General features: G+C 40.0%; 2 protein-coding genes across 5 annotated transcripts in view; one reads left to right on the top strand and one right to left on the bottom strand.

Annotated features, from left to right (window-relative positions):
- Positions 1-25,156, top strand: part of LOC117962749 (RNA-binding motif, single-stranded-interacting protein 3) — a 379,650-nt gene that overhangs the window by 312,127 nt on the left and 42,367 nt on the right. For all 4 annotated transcript variants that reach the window (XM_059022898.1, XM_059022899.1, XM_059022901.1 and 1 more), the window contains one exon: positions 24,305-24,411. In XM_059022898.1, coding sequence (XP_058878881.1) covers positions 24,305-24,411 — 107 coding nt within the window. The remainder of the gene's footprint in view (positions 1-24,304; positions 24,412-25,156) is intronic.
- Positions 1,784-6,577, bottom strand: LOC131736948 (zinc finger and SCAN domain-containing protein 21-like). Its single transcript, XM_059022902.1, has 2 exons — positions 5,858-6,577; positions 1,784-2,040 (listed from the first exon to the last, which is right to left on the bottom strand). The coding sequence occupies exons 1-2, from the start codon at positions 6,534-6,536 to the stop codon at positions 2,030-2,032; spliced, it is 690 nt and encodes a 229-aa protein (XP_058878885.1). The 5' UTR covers positions 6,537-6,577; the 3' UTR covers positions 1,784-2,029.

Raw genomic sequence — 25,156 nt, forward strand, 5'->3', positions numbered from 1 at the left:
CTCTGAAATAGCTTATCATTGATTTTTGATGACAAGAATGGAATAGACCAAAAGGCTGTTTCATCTGCATTTGACTTGGCAGAAGTTCAATGAAATAATTGTAATGTGCAGTGTGAAAGAGATAGCATCATTAATATTGATACTGCAATTATTTGTGCTTATGATTGTAATTATTATGATTAAACTGAGCTCTACTCAAGAAATGATTGTAACAATATAGAATTAATAACATTGCTAACGCCTCTGTTTTGATAACGGTTTCATTGCAAGCTGGCAAACCTGGGATTTAGGGTCATTTCCCCCAAGGATTAAAGGTGATATTAGTGCTCAAGTAAGTATCAACCATAGGGTGGGAATGTAGTGTCATTACAGTAGGCATTCCACAACATGGCCAACAAGGATTTTGATATCTGAGGATTAATAAAGCATAGAGAATTAAACCCTGGATTTGATACGTGAAGGTTTAGATTGCATGATTCTTGAAGACTTTGATACTGTATGTGGTTCATAAATAGCCATAGCCAGGAATAGACTTTTTGTGATATTCAGTAATTCTATGACAAGTGGAATCTCCCTGCTTTTCACTTTCATTGGGGTTTCAGATCCTGTATTCCTGTGATAAAACAATATGGTACAGTTTGGATAAAGAAGCATCATAAAGAGCCAATCAACAACATAGTAACAGCAGTATAATATTATTCCCGTGCTTCAATCTGAAGTAAATATAATTCCTGGAATGGAAGAATAAGAAATGGCAACCATAGGCCTTGCGAGCTATAGTTGCAAGTCTGCAAAGGACACACTAGGCACCTTGCCAAATATTTTGTAGTCTATTCGAGCAAAATATTTGGCGAACATTCAGCCCCCATATGGTGAAACAGATAAGATTTCACTGAATTATTTGAAAAAACATTTTGTCCAAATGTATTTGCTTTCACATGGGGTTCTTGTTTGAAGGCCTGTACACGAACGTTATTTGAGATTTAACCTTTCTTCAAACATGCTTGCTTTGAGAAAGAAATGCAAATGGTTACGCAAGATCTTTTTCTTCATGGTTTTTAATTTCAGTGATAGTTTCAGAATGGAAACAAAAACATCTTTGAGGACTTGAATTACTTTGAGAAAATGTATTGAATGCTAAGGGGTATTCTGAGTAAGGGAACTCAAAGACCTATGATAAAAAAGGACTGACATTCCATGTCTGTGGTTAACCAAGATGCCCATTTTGATGAATATAATCATAATTGAATTAGTATTATTGAAATACTAGTTATCTTTGGCCTCTTTGTCTTCTGATTGTGAAATGTGTTGTATCCTGTCTTTACATTCTTGTCCACAGTAATTTAGCAGTTCATGTTGCTTTTCCTTTGCTTTTCCTTTATTTTAAATGGTGTGGGGTTTTGTTAGTAACAGATAAGGGGAGCACCACAAAATACTGCAGAATGACATATTTGATGCCATTGATACCATTGGGAAAGTCAAATTTTTTGAAAGGGGTTCATTAATAACCTTCTGTAGTAGGCATGAGAAGGGTTTGTTTTCATAAGCCTAATGAGATTTCTGCAAAGGGAATCTGAAAGGTTAAGGCTGACACCGGCGAGCGCCAATATTACTCTGAACAAGCTGCATGTTTACTGAATGTAACAAACTGGATACATGTTAAAGGGTTGTGGCAAAGTGGTAATGACGTGCAGGTGAGTGCAGTGCAGAAGAATCACACAGACAGACGTTGGTACAGGTGCAAGGGTGTTTATTTATTTTTGTAAATGTCCAGAGCCTCAAGGCAAAACCTGTAAATGATAATAGTGCTGGAAGTGATACAGCGGCGTGTATCACTTCTAATTTATAATCCCGCGGGTTTGACCCGCAACCCCAAAGTCCCGTTCCGACACCCACACTAAACACGAACACAAAAGACAGTGCGTGATTCCAGTGCTAAAAGGTGCAAACACGAAGACAGTTGGTAGTGAAAGGTGAGTGGTGAAGTCCGGGTTTTTCGCTGGCCTGCGGCTGCAGCTCCGGATCGTGCTCAGTAATCCTCTGTGACAAATAACACACAAGACACACAGTGTTAATACACAGACACAGAACACTCACGGTTTCCTCACAGTACGGGCTCCTTCTCGGTTATTTAACTTAACCATATGCAAAGGAACAGATCACTCAAGCCATGCCCCCTATTTATACCCTCGCCCATGACCCCGAGGTTAACGAGCGCATCCGCTCCTCCAGTCCTCGGATGCCACGCCGCTTACCGTCTGGGTCACTGAGCTCGGGTGCCATGGCTCCGCCCCCTTCCGAACTGACCGACTTCCATCTACCCTACGGAATAAATTGTCGTGCCATTTCATTAAGGGTACTCTGTTCCTCGTATACCGTGCTCTCACAGGTCGAGAGGGAGATCTAACACTAAGACTCATTCGATCTCTGTCACATATCCCACCGCTCAGAGTGGAGCCGAAGGAACACTCGGCTAAACCTACCTTTCCCATTACTCCCCCCTCCCGGGAAAAATAATCCGCATTTTGGTGGTCTTTCCCTGCACGGTGTACCATATGGTACATGAAGGGCTGCAATGCCAGATACCACCGAGTTATCCGGGCATTGCTGTCCTTCATTGTGCTTAACCACTTGAGTGGGGCGTGGTCAGTGACAAGATCAAATGAGTGTCCCAGCAGGTAGTATCTTAAAGAGTGAGTAGCCCATTTCATGGCCAAACACTCTTTTTCGACGACGGAGTAGTTGCGCTCCCGAGGGAGCATTTTTTTACTTATGTACAGAACAGGGTGTTCTACTCCGCCTACCATTTGAGACAGGACTGCACCCAAACCGACATCCGAAGCATCGGTGTGGAGGATGAATCTCTTAGTGAAGTCTGGAGTGATGAGAGCAGGGGCCTGGCAAAGTCTCTGCTTAACAGTATTAAACGCCCCCTGACATTCTTCTGACCATTTAATTAAATTTGGTGCGCTCTTTTTGGTGAGGTCAACTAAGGGATTAACCACTGTGGCATACTCGGGGATAAAGCGGCGGTAATAACCGGCTAACCCCAGTAGCGACCGCACCTGAGCCTTGGTTTTGGGGATTGCCGCGTCTACCAAGGCCTGGACCTTGGAGACAACGGGTTTCACCCTGCCATTCCCCATTACAAATCCCAAATATTGTGTTTCTCTTTTGGCAAACGCACATTTTCGCAAGTTAGCTGTCAGCCGGGCTGCCCTTAGAGACTGAAGGACGGCTGTGATCCTAGCCAAATGCTCTCGCCAGGTGGAGCTGTAAATGACCACATCATCAATATACGCTGCCGCATATTCACGATGTGGGTGTAAAACCTGGTCCATCAGTCTCTGGAAGGCAGCAGACGCACCATGTAACCCAAACGGCATGGTTGTAAAATGAAACAGCCCCTCTGGTGTTGAAAATGCGGTTTTCTCTCTAGACCTACGAGTTAACGGGATCTGCCAATATCCTTTCGTCAGATCCAGAGTGGAGATGAACCTCGCCGTCCCCAGTCTATCTAGGAGTTCGTCGACCCGAGGCATGGGATACGCATCAAACTTGGCAATAGCGTTTACCTTGCGGAAATCAACGCAGAAGCGGTTGGTGCCGTCCTTTTTGGCCACTATCACAATTGGACTGCACCACTCGCTCCTGGAAGGCTCAATCACCCCAAGTTCGAGCATGTCCCATACCTCTTTGCGAACGCCACTCCGTCGACTTTCCGGGACCCGGTAAGGTCTCTCTCGCACTGTGACACCTGGGGGAGAGATAATGTCATATTCAGCGAGGTTAGTTCTACCGGGCGTGTTAGAAAAAACATCGCTAAATTCCTCAATTAACCTACGTAGTTCACGTTGCTGATCAGGAAGTAACTGTTCCCCCATCGAAATGTTCTTTGTGCTAGAGGGTTCTAGCTCGGGCCCTAAATCATCCTCTATATTGCCTGGGGCTATGAATAACACCTCTCTTGCCTGCCAGGGCTTTAATAAATTTATGTGATAAATTTCTTTTTTGTTACGGCGATCGGGCTGTTTAATTTCGTAATTCACCTTTCCTATAGCCCGAATCACCTCATATGGCCCTTGCCATTTAGCACATAGTTTGGATTCCGCTGAGGGAAGTAGCAGCATTACCTTGTCTCCAGGTCGAAAGGTTCGGATTAATGCATTTTGATTGTAATGCTGCTGTTGTCGATGCTGAGCCGATCTGAGATTGTCTTGGGCCAAACGACCGACCAAATCTAGGCGATCTCTCAGTAGGAGCACATGCTGCACTACATTTTTGGACGAGCCTTTGTGCTCCTCCCACCCCTCTCTCAACAGATCGAGGATGCCGCGAGGCTGTCGGCCGTACAAGAGCTCGAAGGGGGAGAACCCTGTCGAACTCTGCGGCACCTCTCTCACTGCAAAAAGGAGGTAGGGGAGAAGCGATGCCCAATGTTTTTGCTCCTGATTCACAAATCGTCTCAGCATCGCCTTTAGAGTCTGATTAAAACGTTCCACCAAACCGTCCGTCTGTGGATGGTAAACCGACGTTCTGATGGGACGTATTTTTAGTAATTTATATACCTGCTGTAGCGTGTTTGACAAGAAATTAGTTCCATGATCAGTCAATATCTCGTTGGGGATCCCTACTCTTGCCATAATCTGCACTAGTTCTTTGGCTATCGCAGCAGCACTAGTGGACCTCAATGGAACTGCCTCTGGGTATCGCGTTGCGTAATCTACCACCACTAATATATGCGTATACCCGGAGTCAGAAGGTAGCAAAGGGCCGACTATGTCCACTGCGATGCGTTCAAAGGGGGTGGAAATAATCGGCAGTGGGACCAAAGGGGCGGGGCGCACTCGACCCGGCGCTACTCTCTGGCAGTCTGGGCATGTGGCTACATATTTCGACACTTCTTTATAAACACCTGGCCAAAAGAATCGAGCCAATATCCGTTCCCTTGTCTTGTCAACTCCGAGGTGCCCCGCAAAAGGGATATCATGCGCCAGCCTCATGACCTCCAGCCGACAAGACGGGGGAACCAATAATTGTGTTACAGGATGTCCTGTGCCCGCGGCCAGGTTTACCCTATATAGTAATTGCCCCTTGATAATGAAGTGTGGAAATACTAGTGCCCCAGCGCCTTCAACATCCTTACCTTCAATGGACCGGACCTGTCCCCGAATGTGCACCAGTGATGGGTCATTGTCCTGCTCCCACACTAGGTTCACATTCGAGTGCCACATGTCCGGTATATTGAGCGGGGCGGGAGTAACGTCTGCCCTTGATGGCCCAGTAACCTCGCCCTCTCGGTCACACTGCGTTCCGACCCCCTTTGACTGACGTTTTTCACCGTTATAACAGGCTCCCACCAGCCCCCAGCCTTGTCTCATTAACGCTCCCTCCCATTTCCGCAGCCTTCTCTCTTTGTTTGTTTTTTTCGGCCGGAACAGGGAAGAGAACATTTCCGCTTGAAAGGGAAAAACATTACCAATTATTTCCCCTTCTACTTTTTCTGCCACATTTGCGTGTATGGCCGGGACTGCCCTTAATTTCAATAAATCTTTATAGTTGGGCCAGTCCCGACCCAGAATAATGGGATGTGGTAACCTTTCCGCTACCCCAACTACCAGGGAACGTTTCATCGGACCGACCGATAAATATGCTTTTACTGTGGGGTATGTTGCCGTGTCTCCATGGATACAGGAGATCGCCACCTGACCTTGTGGCTGCCACACCATACCGCCCAAGAGAGATGCTCTAATTAAGGTCTGACCACACCCTGTGTCCACTAATGCATGGGTCTTCACATTTCCAAAAATCACCTTAACAATACAAGGCCCCTCCCGACCATTTTTCCCTCGCTTACCCGCTTCAGATGCCAGATTACAGACGGCCACGTCACACTCCATCGCAGATGGGCATGACCTAGCCTGATGTCCCGGCTGGCGGCACCTAAAACAGGTAGGGGGAAAGGAGGGCACAGTATTAAATGGTCTGTCCCGCTGCTGGTATGGCAACGGGGCAGGGGCAGCACCTCTACCCCCGCTGGGGGCCAACCTTGGTCTCCATGAAGAGGAGGCAAGGTCGCCCATTGGGGTTGGTGCTCTTGGAGGTCGTTGAACCGGTCCTGGTGGTGGGGCTGATGGAGCAGAGAGAGGAGGTGGGGCTCGGCCGCTCCGTTGAGGTGGGGTGAGTAGCCCGGTCTGGGCGGATACCAGGGAGTCCTCGAAGTCCTCAGCGAGCTTGACTGCCTGTTCCAGGGTGTCGGGGTTGTGGCGCCGTATCCATCCTTGGGTCTCGGCGCCGACCACATGACAAAACTGCTCAATAACGATGGCCTCCCCCATCTGGGCAGTTGTTTTTAGCGCCGGGGTGAGCCAGTGTATCATGTGGTCACAGAGCTTCTGCGCGACCACCCTGGGGCGTACGTTCGGGGACCTCCTGTACTCCCTGAACCTCACTCGGTGCGTTTCCTCCGTAATATTCAGACGGCGGAGAATAGCCAGCTTTACCAGGTCATATTGAGCGGCGTCGTCATCCCCCATTGCCTGGTATGCTGCCTGCGCTTCCCCAATCAGGCAGGGTCCCAGCTGGCTTGCCCAGAACTGTCGGGGCCATGACGCGGTGGTAGCCAGCCGCTCAAATGCCACCAGGTATGCCTCTGGATCATCATCCGCCGTCATTTTATGCGTCCTGGCTTTGGGCGCTATGAAGCCGCGCTCCGCTGATGCTGTGGGAGGTATTGCCAGCCCGACCCTCTCGATCAGCGCGGTGTACCTCTCCTCTCTCCGTCTTTCCTCCCCCTCCCGTCTGCTGTCCAGCTGCTCCAGCAGCGCCGACAGTGTGGCGTAGTCCATCTCTTACTTCTGACGACCACGTGTGGCAAAGTGGTAATGACGTGCAGGTGAGTGCAGTGCAGAAGAATCACACAGACAGACGTTGGTACAGGTGCAAGGGTGTTTATTTATTTTTGTAAATGTCCAGAGCCTCAAGGCAAAACCTGTAAATGATAATAGTGCTGGAAGTGATACAGCGGCGTGTATCACTTCTAATTTATAATCCCGCGGGTTTGACCCGCAACCCCAAAGTCCCGTTCCGACACCCACACTAAACACGAACACAAAAGACAGTGCGTGATTCCAGTGCTAAAAGGTGCAAACACGAAGACAGTTGGTAGTGAAAGGTGAGTGGTGAAGTCCGGGTTTTTCGCTGGCCTGCGGCTGCAGCTCCGGATCGTGCTCAGTAATCCTCTGTGACAAATAACACACAAGACACACAGTGTTAATACACAGACACAGAACACTCACGGTTTCCTCACAGTACGGGCTCCTTCTCGGTTATTTAACTTAACCATATGCAAAGGAACAGATCACTCAAGCCATGCCCCCTATTTATACCCTCGCCCATGACCCCGAGGTTAACGAGCGCATCCGCTCCTCCAGTCCTCGGATGCCACGCCGCTTACCGTCTGGGTCACTGAGCTCGGGTGCCATGGCTCCGCCCCCTTCCGAACTGACCGACTTCCATCTACCCTACGGAATAAATTGTCGTGCCATTTCATTAAGGGTACTCTGTTCCTCGTATACCGTGCTCTCACAGGTCGAGAGGGAGATCTAACACTAAGACTCATTCGATCTCTGTCACAGGGTACATAAATACCTTTTTATTTTATTGTGTTGCATGTTCCCATGTGTTGCTACAACTGTTTACGTAAGGTGTGTGTATTGTTTTAAGTGGTTTTTTTGTTGTTTTTTTTTACATTTTGACACTTTTTAAACTTTTAAATTGCATTCCCTGCCTCGATAGGTTCCCATGTACCCACATGGACCTCTCAGAACTACATTTCCCATGTTGTAGCAACACATGGGAACATGTAACACGACTGTTACGACTGGGTTAGCCTTATCTGTGAGCTTGCAGTCGTGCCAATTTGTTCATCTATCAATGTTTTATTTAACCTAGTAATGTTCTAAGTTGGCCTTGTGCAACTCTGTTTTAAAATCTGCTAGAGCACATTGTGCTTGTAAGCCAGAGTCAGTAACCCATAAATATTAAAAGTGTTGTATCTAACAAAATAAGAGCACACAAATGACCTGCTGTGCACTTTCATTCATCATACTGTATGTGCAGTTTGGAAAGAAACAAGGTGTTTTTTTTACTACAGGAAAGAAGCCATTGAGACAACTTTATTCTCCAGTTGATCAAGGAAATGCAACCTGAAAGCTAAGCTTTCTTTAACCTAGTGTGGCACCAGATATCATATTTTTAAATGCAAATCATGTCCAGTTATAACCACTGTAAAGGCACAGCATGACAAAACTAGATCTGCCAATGATTATTTCCAGACATTTGAAACTTCAGGACAGATTAACAGTAATCACAGAATCATAATACGAGAGTTTCTGAATGTACAGAGGCATAAATATTGTTAAAAAAGAAAATGGAAAAATGGCATTACTATTTTAATTTTAGATGTACACGTAAAAAGTAAAAACTGCATGTGTTGAAGCATGGGCAAAAATATCTCCGGGAAGATACCAGGAACTGGTTTCAAAATACAAAAAAACGGCAAGCTGTAAAGGAAGTATGTAAAGGAAGTATGAAATTAGTTTGTGCATGTTATGTAATAATGTGTTGTTTTATTATAAAGCTGAATCTCTACTTTATATCTTTCAATTGGAAATAATAGAACTAAATTTCTTTGTGGTTTTTCAATTTTTTTAACTGCTTGTTGTCAGGTGCAAATGGTGTGAGGAACAAAGTGATAGTCCAGACAGTATTTCTTCCAAAAACAATCCGTGTTTTATTTACAGTAACAAAAGAAGCTACCCCTCTACCAACGATGGTATCGGTGGGGTACACTGCGGGCTTGCAGACCCAAACAAATAATAATAATAATGGACACTGTCCCGTCCCACGTCCTCCGTGCACGAATTCCGGGGTCGTGGTGCATGCGTGTGTTGTGTCGTGAAAGGAAGTGCTCAGGGGTTCGTGCTGGCTCCGTAGCAACAGCTCCTGGATGCTCACTCCTCTTCTATAAAACATAAAAGCAATACGTAACAAAACAAAACAATACAGGCTCCGGTCTTATGTTATGTTTTCAGCGCAAGGAGCTGTACTCACGTAGCTGCGTCCCCTTTGTACTACCCAACTCCTCCCTGCAATCAGCCCGACGCCCCGGTGTAACCAATCGCTGCCTGGCCCGCAGCTGATCGCATGGGAATCGTTTCGAGTGTGCAGCTACGCACTTAATCCAAGATGGCCAACTTCCTGTTTCCGCCTACCATCGAGTTAACGTGGAGACCCAGGGATGTAAGAAAGTGAACCAAAACTCACTTCAACATAAAAGACATTGAGGAAGACTTGTAGTCAAAATGTTTGTCATTTTATTTTATTTTATTTTCATTTATATTAGCATTACTGCCAGATTTCTCCCACTTCAGGGTTACAGAAACCAAACTAGAAAACTGTTATAACCCTGTAGTCACAACATTTGAACCTGATCTATGTCTTATATATATTTTTTGTATCTGCTATTATTCAGCACTTCCCATCCTTGACTGTGGCGCTCGCTGTAATAATGGTTATGAATTGCATACAAGTACAACCCTTCCCTAACCTTTCTGCTGAGGCTGTAACCCTAAAATATTAATTGTTGTCGATGCACATGGAAAATTGTATTATTTCCTATCAGCTCATTACTGTATGATTGGAATAAGGATTAGATAGACAATAAGAAATAAAGCAGTTATAATAGCATTTCTTAAAGCTTTTCAGTCTCCCAGTTGAGTTTGGAACATCGAGCTAGTGCAGTCTGAGATAACAGTGTCAAAACAGTGGATGTCAAAACAGTGGCAACTTCCATTTAGTGGGGCAGGTCAGGTTAGTCGAAACTCTTCTAATTGTGTTATTACGAGACAAAAAAGTGTGGCGCATTTGTTCAAAACTTAGTTCAGGCCTAAATTAGAAGCAATTCTTTTTAGCTTTGGCGTGCATTAAGTCAGTTGGAAAAGCACATTACCTACAATAACGTTAATTAGTTCCATCTTTAAGAAGGGGAAGGAAGGAACATGCTGTCTGCAATTGTGTGCAGAAGGCAGAGAGGAAGCTTCGCTCATAAATTGTATGAGTTACATATTCATGAAATTTCCCAGGGTAGATACTCAGTCAAGTTAAATCTATATCCATCTAATCAAACCTCAGCCCCTGCTGTCTCCCCATCACTTAATATTGTGTATTAGGACTGAATGTAGACATCAAAATAATAACATTGCCGCCTCTACGGGCAATTTGATGGCAATGCAGAGCAGCTGACAAGCCATCAACAGTCCTATAATTCTCCTGCAAAGAGTAATTGCCTATTTCCCGTGCAATCCAAATGACTTGTTACATGACATATTCAGTGAATTCAATGATATGTCTAGCTCAAAAACCCTCAGAATTAAATTCATGTTCTTTATAATCTGTTTCACTACTCCTTGCAATATCTGCTAATACTGAGAAGGGGCTTTTTGAACCAAATGATGGTTTGGTTCAATAGTTCAATGGATCATCCTAAATTAAATTAAAGGTGTTATAGATTTGATGTTTTTTAAATGTTTCGTGCAGAAACATACTTTTTTCATCCCCTATTGGGTCAGGGGTAATTAAATAAATAGTTACCACATGTGCAATCTTTCTGTAAAGCTTGAAAATCATTTACATGATTGTTCTGGTCAGGAATATTGTGTAGTTGGCTAATTACTAGGAACTGTACAGTACAAGACCAACTTCCTTGCAGCCAGTTTAATAAGGTAACAGCAGAATAAATGTATTTCATTAATATTTTGTAAATGTTTACCATTGTACATTTGCAAATTGATTGTGGAATACCATGATTACCTTATGCATTTACCACACTTTCTTCCCCATGCTTTTTACTGTGCTATCAGCAGTTTCTGCAGATTAAACAAACTTCATCAGTAAAAATCTGTCATCTATCTTAAAGTTGGGCTTATAAATGAAACTTACAATTAAATCTTTCATTTTAATATGTTAACAAGCAAACAAGCATTTTAAAAACAAAGTGATGGCGGGTAGCCACTGTTTAACTTTTCACTGCACCCGTGTGATCTCTATATTCCTTTGCAGTATGCCATGTCTTGCACTTTCATTTCAACTGATAATTATATGGTTATCTCTTTATTACTTTCTGATTGAACAGAACAGTAGCCACTTTATACAATCAGCCTGTCATTGATTGAAGCTCTGGCTAAACTACAGATCCTACAAATCTGAGCAAAGCACAACTGGTTTGTAAAGAAACTGAAAAAACTCCCTGTTTTAAAAAATGTGTTACTTAAATATTGAATTATGTTACAAACTATGTAGATATTTATTTTATAAACTTTTTACAATTAGTTGTGGGGAAAAGAACTGTAAGCTATACGCTACCTGCATCAAGTGACGTCACATTTCAGGATAGCGGTATCTCAAGTTCCGGCGAATGAGCGGTTTATTTGAAATCCTGTTGTTTACATCTTTTCCTTTGCTGTATTGAACATTTTTTAAATTGTTTTTTTTTATTTGTTTGTTTAATTTTTGTGAGAAAAAGGATGAGTTGTAGTTCAGGCACAACTACAAAATCATTTAAATATCAATGACGAGAAGGAAACTGCAGTGATCACTGCTGTGTCCCTTAGGCTCAGCTTCAGCACGGTACAATTCAACAGTAAGTTGTCATTCATTTTCCATGCATGAAGATACCAGTAGATGTAGTGCATGTAAGCGTGCAGTGGAAGGGTTAGCTGTCTTGTTTTCCTCCAGTTTGTTCCATGGCCTGACCCCGTTTAGCAATGTGACCAAAAGCAAAAACTTCTAGTGACATTACAATCAACTTTGGATAATAGTGATGGAGAATGGGATTTAAACTACATGCCCAGTCAGGTCAAATGCCATTAAAGGTTAGCTGGGTGAGTGTGTTTGTTACCCATTGTTTTATTATTATTTTTTTGTGTTGGTGTTTTGAAATGGAAGGTCACAGTGACAGGTGGAGGTGATATTTTCTATTTGACAGCTGCTTTATTTTGTCACTATGTGAAAGCAGTGGTCAGGGGTAAGCGAATGCCCTTCCTTTTTCCCAGCAGTAACTTATTTTGGTGTAGGTCACAGCTTATTCTTTCTCAGGTTTGTATTAATTATAATGAGCGGTGTAGCAGTGTCAATGAGCTTATAGTGTACAGTACAGTAAGGCGGTAAGTCTGGCTGGTAGTGTGTTGTAGAGCAGTTTGTTTTGCTTAATTAGCTATTATTTTAGATAATAGGGGTGAGTTAGAGTTATTGGGTAAAGTATTTAATTGCTCGAAAACATCTTTAATACTATACTTTACATTTATTCAATTAAAGCAATTAGGGGTTCAACCAGTGTGTATTTTCAGTATCATTATGTATTGCAACCTGTTATTCACTCCAGCATAACGCACAACTTTCACTTGTCTTTAGACTAAAATTCATCATAGCATAAACTTCAAAATTCCCTTGTATTCAGACCAACCTGTTGTGAAGATTAATGCTTTTTCAATCTTCATTTAACCTCATTTAAAACCCCTTGGTGAGCAAAACAAATTCTGAAACAAAAGAAAATGGTACTGTAGCAGATATGTCCATCTGCCCACAATGTAACAGATATAGTGTGCAAGCATAGCCTTTTGAGGTGCACACATTATATAGCAGAAAACTAGAAAACACTGCATTATAGCACTGGTGCGACAGGGGGCATTACTGCATTTCAAGGACCCAAAGGATTGTCATGCAAAGGTCTGTCATGCATAACTGATTCGAGAGTGCTAAAAGCAGTGTAGAAATAAGATGATCAATACAACTATATTTCTAAAACTTCACTTTTTTTATGTGGCATGTGAGCAAACAACCCAGGGCTTTGAACAGATGTCTACACTTCTCACAAAGGCCATATATTCTGAAACTTTTCAGCAGGAAACTGTTTATATTAGGCATTGGACTCAAAGTAGGAATATGACCTCATTTTCCTTTTTTAAAGTTTCTTTGGAGATTGCATTTTGTATCAACCTCCTGCTTTCAGGACCCCGGACATATTTTATAATCATTTTAAAAGAAGTGACAACAATGCCTTACCTATATCCTTACTACGATTTACTTGTCAACATATTTCACTCAGTTTTATTAGTTTTGATATTTTTATTCAAACATCACGTGTCGTTTCTCAACTTTCACTCTAGCATGTTCGCCAGGAGAAAGAGAATAGTACTCATTATTATTATTATTTATTTATTAGCAGACACCCTTATCCAGGGCGACTTACAATTATTACAAGATATCACATTATTTTTACATACAATTACATTATTGTTTTCACATTATTTTTACATACAATTACCCATTTATACAGTTGGGTTTTTACTGGAGCAATCTAGGTAAAGTACCTTGCTCAAGGGTACAGCAGCAGTGTCCCGCACCGGGGATTGAACCCACGACCCTCCAGTCAAGAGTCCAGAGCCCTAACCACCACTCCACTGATAGTTATATGGTTATCTCTTTATTACTTTCTGATTGAACAGAACAGTAGCCACTTTATACAATCAGCCTGTCATTGATTGAAGCTCTGGCTAAACTACAGATGCAACAAAGACAACAGATATAGCAAAGGTAAAGTAATGCATTTTTTAATCCTTTAATCCTGCATTTTACAGTTATACTTATGTGCAGTAATTAAAATACACACAAAAGCTGTCTGTATTGTAGATCCATTAATAATGGTTCACTGTTTAAAAAAAGAACATTCCAAAGCCACGTCTATTCTAAACAAGCCCAGCTGTTACATCATGAAAGAAAGAAAACTAACAAATACATGTACGTCTATTGGTTTCTTTTCAAGACTTTCCTGTCAAAGTCCATGCACACTGCAATCAATTATTATTTCATGTACTGCTCTTCCATTGCAACAGTAACTTACAACATTTAGACTGCAATTACAATTAAAAAAAGATACAATCATTTGAATACTGGGTGAAACTTTTCAAATTAAAGAAGTATTTGTGTTAAGACATAATTAAACAAGCGTTTTTCATGTTAACAGGTTTTTTTTATGTTATCGGTTTTCATGATACTGTATAAGTTGTACTGCCATGCTAACATTTTTAAAAACTCAGTGCTGTTCTTTATTCATTTGTAGCAATTATGAATATATTTTATTCTCCTTTTTTTAACAGTATCTGTTTTTTTGGGGGAATGATTCAGATACAGGAAGCAACCTACTGGTATTATACAATTCAAAAGCGCATGGATGAGGCAATGCTACCATACTTTTCTTCATATAAGATAATATCTAGAAATATGATATTCAGCTAATATTAATACTGTGTAGTACTTCCAATACATCCACTTTCAATATGCAAACAACTTCTAGGATATACATACTACAACTTATTAAATTCAGGTAATTGTCAAAAGACCTTGAGCGGCCAGCCCCAGTGCAGATACAACACGTACATTTTGCTCACTGTATAGGTACAGTGCAACCTATATTAATCATGCTTTTATGACTTTTGCTGTCATAGAATGCAGATGGGTGGAACTGGCCCTGTACCCACTGATGTGTAACAGATGTTGAAGAAAAACACACTCAACCTTTTAATGAATGCATACTTCCATACAACATCATAAAGGTCATGGTTTTAATAGATCAGCTTAAACATTGTATTCATTAGTCAAAAGGGCAATGTGGGAAAACTGAGGGATTTTGTGGGATTGGGTATGTAGCAGTGCTAAATATTGGGATATGCAGTAACTTTAAAAAACTATACAATTCAACAGGAGCTTACAGGCCCTCTTTTCATTATATTGTCAATGCTTTCATGGATCAATGAGTTTGTTGCACAGACCGACAGCTGTTTTTACCCTTTATGTCAGTGATCAATTGCAATTTTTAAAAGGGTCAAAGTATAGTAGTTAAGCAAACTATGCTGAATGTTAGTGGCAAACACATGCCATAAATGCTGGTCTTTCATATTATTGGTGGGGTGTCTCATGTTTACCATGACCTACATCCACTGTGCTGTATATGGACGTACAGATGTAAGTATAACCGACATAAATTAAGGCAGACTCCCCAGATTCTGAAATTAATTTGTGCTCTAGAATGTTTCATCACAAGTTACTCTAGATACAGTATGTGTATAGAAGAATAAAAGTGTGGCATACTGTACATATGTACTGTACAAATTTCAAAATAGTAACACAATGGTATGAACCTCCATCAGTTTCTTCAGTACAGTGATGCAGTATTTATTTATTTGTTGATTTAAGATAACACGCTTGTCTTATAATGATGCATGAACCTATATTGCTGAAGGGCAGGTGACTGCCACAAGACTGTAGTATTGCATGTAGCACTTCTATACAGTTTCTACATAAAACCAGCAGAACATATATAAGAACAAAAAACAACTTTAATTACCTCACTTACGTTACTTCATACTGTACTTAAATGTAAAAAAAATCTTCCTGAATATATTCTATTGTCTGGTAGTGGGTATAAACATAATTGCTTTAACCTGTTTTGGATTTGTGGTGCTCTGCTGAAGAATAAAAGCCTGTAGCTCAGGCTTTAGTTAACTGCTTAATATCCATACATTACTCTCACACCAATTCTGTATAGCTATTAAAATGCATTGTTACAGGCAGCTCATATTATAAGCCAGGGTCAAGTTGCACTAACGGGATCCGATCCTGGATCCAGGATCCAGGATCCGATCTTGATCCTGTGAGGTATTGGGTTGTATGAAAAGGATCAGCGGTGATCCTGAGCTCAAAATCTGATCCTGCTTCAGGTGGGCCCCTACAACAATCCTGAAAGTAACGGACTTGCTAGATCCCATCGTGGGGCCCACCGCACACTGCAGCCATGCACTCCCCACCCTTCTGAAAGTGTGTTTGACACTGCGATTTCTGGCAACCGGCAGCTTTCAGCAAGTGGTGGGAGATATTATTGGCATAAATAAATCGACTACAAGCCGTGCCATCCATGCAGTAGTTGCCGGTCTCACTGCGCAGCGTAACAATGTTTTTCATTTTCCACCAGACGATGTGAACAGAACCAGACAGGAATTCTATTGTATTCTATTGTAATAATATTAATGTAATAATAATAATAATAATAGCATATTTTACATTTTACATATATATATGTGTGTGTGTGTGTGTGTGTGTGTGTGTGTGTGTGTGTGTGTTCTGTTCCTATTCATCCTAGGCTATTTGTGATGAAAACTACAATATTATGAACATTGTTGAAAAATGGCCTGGAACTTGCTATGATTCCTGGATTTTTAGAAATTCAGGCATGTGCCAGTTTATGGAAATGCGTATGTATAAAACTAACTACAATTACCAAATCATATAAAACAGACTTAATTGTGTGTGAAGATATACGTGCTTTATGAATAAACAAAAAAAAAAAAACATAGCATAACTAAATGCTTTGCAGACGCCCAAGATATTATCATGCTTTATGAAAGAGGCCCAATGTGTGCATGTGTTTGTGTGTGTGTGCACAAGTTAGGTATTGCATATGGGGTCCTTGGAAACATAATTACTAGCAAAAGGACTTGAAACTTTTCTCGAATATTGTAAATGAAAAACAGTTATAGAATTTTTAGTAAATCTGTACTAAATCAAAGGCAATACAATCTCTTTAAATTACGGTATAGGGGTGTGTGTGTGTGTGTGTGTGTTTATGACATTAACCGAGTCACTCAGCGCATTATTGGTTTATATTTGGGGAATCTCTTAAATAAGGACCATATCTGGATAGCTGACATCATAAGCTTTCAGTCCTTGTATAATACATAGGGATTCCCTAAAATATTTATCTCAGAAGATCGTCTATAAAAACTGAGACAATTTACAAGTGTTCTTTTCAGAACTAACATTAAGTAACCATACGAGTATTAAAAAAAAACCCTATCAAATAATAACAAAAAATACAAAAACATGGAAATTATTAAAGTTATTAAAATATCTGAAAACAGTATTTTTTCTCTGATCTAAAGTTATAGTTTTTTTTTTAAAACATTACAGGCATGTTTATTCTAAATCCTTTTTCTCAATTGGCTTACCTATTGACAGCTGTCACAATCTGCCACCAGACTGCTTTTAGAGGCAGCTGTCAGTCCTTTTAAGATTCTCCTTGTTAATAAATGTTCATTTTCTTTAAATTATTATGCCATTGCCAGATCCTCTTCCTCGACATCTGTCCACCTATTTGCCGTTTTATATTGGTGTTATAAGGTTGCTTATTAATTTGAAAGCCGGGGTCTTTTAAGTACGTGCCACACATTGAGTTTGCTTCTCATTGGTCAGTTTCCCTAGTTCCGGCATGTGCATCTCAGGATCGGATCAAGATTGCGGATCAGTGGAGCCTGATCCAGATCCGCGTAGTAAAACACCTTTTCATGATCCGGCTCCAGTGATCCTGGATCCGATCCTATTTTTTGATCTTGTTAGTACAGCCGGCCCCAGATGACATGAAATGTGTATTTACTTTGAAATCCTTCCATCCTGTGTGTTTGCTTTGCATGCAGCCCCCAGTCCTCTCCTTCTGTCTGCTATTGCTTCCTTATGGTGCAATTGCAAGGTTTTCTTTTATACCGAGTGGCTAAATAGCCCATATGGTGTTGCCATGTACTTATAGCAGCTAACAAAATGTTGTTCACAAGGTCATTTCCATGTTATTACACAGCAAAGTAGAGCAGTTGGTATGACCTAGTTATTACAATATATTACTGTTTTGTATGCTGAATAGTTAGACACAACTCTCATTTTATATTGGTTACATCAATTGAAATACATTGCAAACAAGGTGGTTTTCTAATTTACATACAGTCTAACCATGGCAATGCTTTTCCATTCTTATCAGTGCTTCCCCTATGTGTTATTGCTGTACTATTGTCTGTCCTGAACCCAGAGTAACTAACCATGCAGCAACTCTGCATGAATCATGTTCTACATGTGCATACAGTCACAAGACCAACCCACCAACCTCAATGTATCAGTTGTATTAAGCATTCAAGTCACAGCACGAAATTAATCTTCATGCAAATTTAGCACAAGTTGTAAATAGTTGTATTCTCTTGAACCGTATAATTTAGTATTGCCTTAAGGTTATTATTAGTTTATTATACATGTACATAGGATGCTGGGATATTGCCAGAGCAGCATGAGATACAGGACATCACTCCTGACCACTCAGGGAAGTTAAAAGGCAGAGACATCTCCGGTGACTGATGACAAATAGCGAGAACTATAACCCTAACCACAGCTTGCTCTGGAGGAGCAGCAACATTCTTCTCACTGACAAATGCTATCAGTTTTGACTGAAATACTGTAAGAATGAAATGCTGAAATCAATAATTCAGGCCACCCCTGATACCCTGCAAGGATCCTCAAGGCAGAGAAACACTCACACCTGCCAACATGAAGCAGTCTTCTTGTAAAGAATTTGCAAATCAAACTCCTTTGTTTTGTTTTTCTTAATTGGTTAGAAACCCTGCAAGTTAGCAACATGCCACAAATGGCTTAAAATTAGCCAATTTTGGTCTGAATTCATAGTCAACTGTATTGTAATACACCAGTCCAATAGGGAATCCATGAGCATGAGCCAGTGATACAAAAATCCCATGCACAGGGTCCGTCTGAGCTGTTGTCGGGCACATTCGTATTTGTTGTTGTGCCCAGCCGGGCACATCAATTTTTCCCTGGCTCTCCAGTTCACTTGAACAGCATTTTTTTTTTTGTTTACCTCACACTAAGACCAAATGTGAAGCAGCGGTTAAATGAAATGGCGCATACTACAGAATATACAACGTGAAATGGCAGAATAATCCCTGAGCAGGGGAGTTAGTTATATTGTATGGGTGATATGTACTGCAAAAGACATTTTTCTAAATGGCTACATTAGTCTCCACCAACAACACTGGCTGTTCATTTTCTAAGGTCTATAATGTGTACGCTATTCGAATATTTCTGTTTTTGTGCTGTCTCTCGCTTTGTTTACACAACTCTACGTTTTGTTTTCATTACTTTTCTAATTGGGTTACGGTATCGCTATCTGTAACACTGTTAAGGGTGTTATACACAAAATAATAAAAGGAATCAAAAACTGGTTTGGTTTCAGTTCATATATATATTCTGCAAAATGAAGTACAATCAGCTTCAAACAGAGCAACAGAACAACAATTAAGTACTGTTGGAAGGAAGAACTGGAAGTACTAAGGTTGCCTACCCCTGTTATAAAGTGACCTCCAGCTAACCTTCACTAGTCTCCTAATTTGTATATGGCATTATTGGTTTTCTAAAACCACCTCACTTCAAAAAACTTTTAGAAAAGGTTGAAAAGGGACATTTATGCTGGATTATTTATAAGTATGATAAATAATGGAAATTAAAATTGACAGAGAAAACTCAATTTATAAGCAGGTCAGTAAATCACAGCTGAATGAATCATTCAAACTGTTTATATCATTAAAACAGATCACTTGATGTTTCAAAACATCAAACTGTTCAAGAAGCATGTTGAAGCATGATACATTGCTAGGAGGCCTAACTGTAAATTGCTATTGATTAACAGTAAATTTATTTCAATACTGCATAAGAGACATACTGAGACTGGTTGGCTGTCAGTCTCAGTGTACTGTTTTTTGTTTTTTTTGTCTCTTGCTAACAATTAAAGATTTTTTTTTGTCTGCGCAGTTGAGTAAATTGTGAAGTTTTGGACTTGGAGAAATAAATGTATCCAACTGACCCGATTAATTTATTTAAATATCAGATTCTCAGAAAGCAAAAAGTTTCCAGTGTTTCAATGAAAGGGTTCTGATTATAAATAGAGTAGATTATGTAGTTTGTGCCTGCTGTGTGCTTGAATTTATTTGCATTCATTGAGGACTGTACGTCTCATCATTATCTTCAGGTTGAATCCTGCTCAGATGTGTATTTTTAGCTTCTTGTGTCTTTTTGTCTGATTATCCTTTAGCCTTGATTTATTAAGAGCATGCATTTCATTTTTTTTACAGTCACGTTTTAAAGTAGGGTTTGTCTAACATTAGAATAAGATGGGTAATTTGCAGAGAAACCCAATCCTTCACAAATTGGGCCCAAAATAATTTGTGACATATTTATTCCATTTGTATTAAAGGAATGACTTAATATCGTCTACATGTTACTAATATTTTATTTCTTACCTGATTTATATCCTATTACATGGTTTATGCATGACTCTCTATTGTTTCTGAGGGGTATCATTTTCTGAACAATTCCCCATTTCATCAGAAAATGCACCTTGAGGAGTCTTTTGAAAAGCTTTTTTTTTCTGGAATGGTTTAGTAAGCAAGGAAAATGATTACCTAAACAGATACAATAATAGAAAATCACATAGAAAATAAATAACAGTATATTAAAAAGATATTATAAACTGTAGATGATATAGGTGTCACAGACCTGTCACAGACCACTCTATGCCCTTCAAGGTGTTTTCATGTGCGGTATGTACTGTAATAAATATAATTTGTTTAGTCGCATGTTACTCGAAATGTTACAGTAGATGCCTTTGTGTATTTCCAAATTCACACGTGTATTCTACTCAGAAGTATATCTTTTCAGTGACAGCCAGCCATGCTCACCAACACATTCTGTGACAATGAGGATTGAACATTAGCAGTGCGAGCATTAAAAACACATATTCCACTGTGTTTGACAAACGATCATATATTTTGTTCTAAGTACACATATTAAATAATGTAACACAAGTATAGTGTAGCTACTGTGGAATTTCAAATGTAACTTTCAGGAGAGGGAACAAATCCACTTTAATAAAATTCCCGACAAAGACTTTTAATGTTCTAGGTTCATTAGCAATAGTTTTTCGTTACAGTGCTGACGTATGCTTGGATCTATGTCATTAATGAGAGAGTTTTTTTTTTTTTTTATTCCTGTTAGCATATTACCCTCAACTCCTCAGGAGTGGAACAGAACGTACTGCGGCTGCATATTACCGTCCTTTACATCTGTTTAATGCAACTCAATCACACGCATGTGTCACAGTGCAAGTCCCAGCTGCCATAATTGCCATCTAATTAGTCACCACAAAAATGGAGGAACAACAACAGACAATAATTATCATCCTTGTACTGTACTGACGAAGATCACTGCCTGTATAAAAAGAGAGCTTCATATTGAAAGCAGATGTTATAGTTCATTTGAATTTATTTTGCTGCGATAACCAGAGGATATATTATACAGCTTGGAAATAAATGTGGTAAAAGCTGTCTGCTGATATAAATTTTGTAGAAATGTACACAGTGTGGTATTCATTTTATTCCATGGAGATTATCAGAATGTCCTTACCCACTCTCTCCGCTTTTACTTCAAGAAGGAAACATTGGTCTAAATGGCTGCTGCCTTTTATAGACTTCTCCCTAGTTATAGGTCTCTTCGTAAGTCACTTTGCACAACAGCATTCCTTTAGGCATCCATTTTTTCAGTTGCAACTTCTCATTGATTCGGTATACAGACTTCTTTATAGGCCTCCCATAACCTTTCTACTTAATGTAGGTGCCCTGATCAAATTTGCTGAGTTATTTCATGCGTATTTTATTTTATAGCTATGGTTATTGTATTTGCTATTCTGTCAACCATTGAATATTTCATGACCCTATGAAAGGTTATATGTGAAGCACACAATTTGGGTTAACTGTATGAAAATCTATCATGCTACAGTATTTGGTTTTGCTAAGGTATTCTTGACATCTGATGCAAACTAAATATGCATTGAAACTAAGTCCCTTGCTGACATATAAAGCAACCAGATACCATTTTAGAAAGCAAACCTTGTGAGTAAACTACACTTCAGATGATATCAGATGGTATCTCTTTAATGATGAGGTCATCTTGACTTCAACCCAAGTTTCTTTCCGAATTGATTTTTTTTTTTTCTTTAAAGAACTCCTAGTCCTCTTTTGAGACAATGAAGTATTCAGGTATGCAGTATTTTAATATGTTTATGCATCACCATGGCGACTGTTTGAAATGTCCCTAATTCTAAACACCCTGACTTCAGACATCAGAACGTATAACTCACTGTCACACTGCTGTATTTTAGCTGGAACGCATTCTGATTTTTATACTATATGTTTGTTGGACTAATAATCAGGGGTTTGGTAAAAAGCTACATTACTTAATGATTTCTGCCTCTAATTCCATCAAGGAAGACTAAGCTGTAATCTGCATGATGGAAGTAACATCACTTTTCACACTGAAACTCGTTAAGACATCAGTAATTTGGACATACTCAAGCATCTGGCAACTGAGCCGCAACTGTCAGTTGTCTATTAACCCCTATCAGTACTGCTGTCTTGCCCATTGTGACTAAAACTGCCTTACAAAAGAGAGATGTGTTTTTACATTTACATTACAGGATGGATATCAGAAATTACTTTAATATACTGATGGACGGCCTCACCCAGGATGGCTTTTTCTGAATGATTACGAACATATGTTAAGCTCACAGACGTGTTTAGTTGGCAATTTGATGAATGTAGAAGTATGAAAGGTCTGAAATATATCATTTAACAAATGAATAACAAAAAGAGTTTTATAAATAGAATATTGCTGTTATTGAATTATACATATTTTACTTAAGGACCTGTGTGTGTGTGTGTGTACTTGCAGCACTATAGGGCTTATCAGATATGGTTAATGTTTGTACCTGAAAGACTTCTCTTACCATTTAGAGTGCCCTTTCACAGTACACCACTGTTTAAGACATACATGCCTTTGGCAGCATGAAACAAACTAATTCAGTAGCACAATAATGACTTCTTTTTTGTCCATCTGCTTGTCACTTCACTTCAGGAGCTCTTAATAAGAAGCTGATGAAAAGCTATAGTCCATGATTGCTGTTGCAGGTGTGAGGTGACTTTTACACAGGGCCAGTGGAGCTGAGCACCTCCTGTTTTATCCTACCCTTTCAGTTGTGCCTCCGTCTGCAGCCTAAACAGTACAGAGACAAGAGAGCGACTAAGAACCTGGGATTTCTGAGCTGCCCGACCATCCCCTGTATCAATAACACTTCTAAAGCAAGGGACGAAACAGACTTTTCTCATAAAGTTCAGACTCCATTGATTCTGCCTTTGTACAGTCGACAGTTCTGTTGAAATGTTAAGCTTTCTGTCAGTTTAGTTTTTCTTCTTTTTATTTTTCATCTTGTGTGATTCCTATCTGCAAAAAACAAGGGCATGTTTTTGAAAAACAATGTACTGTACAATGAGAACATTTGCTGTTTTTGTCTGCCGGTTCACCCCCGTGCTTAGGACAGCACAGAACCTGTTAATGGTCAGGGATATACAGTACCTTTTGCTAAAAATGTAAGAATCCTGTGCAGACCCTGTTTGCCAGTAGGTCTTATAGCTGATTTTTTGCACCCCTATTAATTAACACATTTATCCCAACGCGTATCCACACACTGTATTCAGGTTTTCTATATTTTATTTTAAAAAGCAAACAAAAATATTTCTCCGTCTCTCTCAATTAAAATGTGGCTCTGAAAATGCAAGTCCATGCCTATAAGCTCATTGATGAAGCTGGCTGTAATTAAGGCAATATTGTGTAACATAATTTTTGTTTAGGACAAAAATGAGTTTGTGAATTGGATGCGAATGCTTATGTTAATTAGATGATTATAACAGGGCGTATATCATTTTATTAATTTTACTACGATAACACAGATGTTTGTTTCCTGTGACTGTGTATAAGGAGTGGCTGAATCAGCATCAGCCTATAATCCCTGTTAGGGGGGTTCTTCATTATTAGAAAGCATTTTTTCAAAGGCCTTACTTACAGTAAAGGGACATTACCTCTACTGTTGCCGTACTATACCTTTCATTATATTGTTTGCCAACAAGCATGAATGTCCATTGACAAGCTATGAAAAACTGTAGTTTCTGGTGGCTGAGCCACGGCTGCTTATTACCCTATTTAAGTTATTTACCAGCGTGATAATACTGATTATTATTTCAACAATATAAGTTATGCACTTTCAAAGCCTGCCAGTAAGTTTTTGAAGTTTGGTCAGGAGGGACAGCTGCCAAGAACTGAAGGCTAAAGTCAAAGTTTCAGCCATCAAGCAATAATTTAGTTTTTTGTTTTACTTCAAAAGGAATCTGGTTCACAAAGCTTCCCTGTTTAGCAGCATAATCATATTTCTGTTTTGCTAACGTGGGACCTGTGGGGTCATTTTATTTTTCCTCAGCCCCCAGCGAGCCTTTGCTGTGCAAATTCGCAGACGGAGGGCAAAAGAAACGACAAAATCAAAGCAAATACCCCCAGAATGGAAGGTCATGGCCCAGAGAAGGAGAGGTAAGTCCAGTTTGTTGCACAAGCACCTGCAACAAGACCCCTGCAGCTGCAACTGAGGAGTCTGTAAATAAAATCTGGGTCGTCTGAAAACGTAAGCCCTTAAAGACAGGAAGAGTCAATCGCACTGCTGTAAAGTTTCAATGAAAAGCAAAGACAAGTATGCTATGAGACCTTTTTAATAGGCTTAGACATCTGGGAAAATTTATGTCTTGCCTTTCAACCAGCCTCTCTCCTTCTTTCTAATAATATGTCTGGGAATGGTCAACACTAAATGATGCAAGTATTGCTATAAAGTACGTAGCAGGAAGATAATTTCTTGGTATAATAATACCAGTTCATGTTGCTTGTCTTGAGGTAGTAGAATGCAATTGGACAATCTAAATTGGGGAGAAAATCAAGGATATAATAATTGGCCACTCTAAATATTTAGTTTTTAAATTGACCTTTACCTTAAAGGTTAGATGTCTAAAATGACTCTTCTGGTCCATAGTGTACTGCACGTGATAATAATATATATATATATTTTTTTTTTTTTTACAGCAAATACTTGTTCACAGCTATTGACTGTAACTGTGTGCAACATGGTTTAAGTATTAATTCTGTTTGAAAAAAAAAAATGGGAAAAAAGTAAACATTATGCTCTGAGCATAGAAAAACTATAATGTCACAAAATAACAAGCCAACTATTTATTAGTGTAAAACATGTGCCAGGAAGGGCCTTCTGGACACTTGTGCTTTCCTGCAG

Source organism: Acipenser ruthenus, chromosome 4 (assembly GCF_902713425.1).
Source record: "Acipenser ruthenus chromosome 4, fAciRut3.2 maternal haplotype, whole genome shotgun sequence".
NCBI classification, from domain to species: domain Eukaryota; kingdom Metazoa; phylum Chordata; class Actinopteri; order Acipenseriformes; family Acipenseridae; genus Acipenser; species Acipenser ruthenus.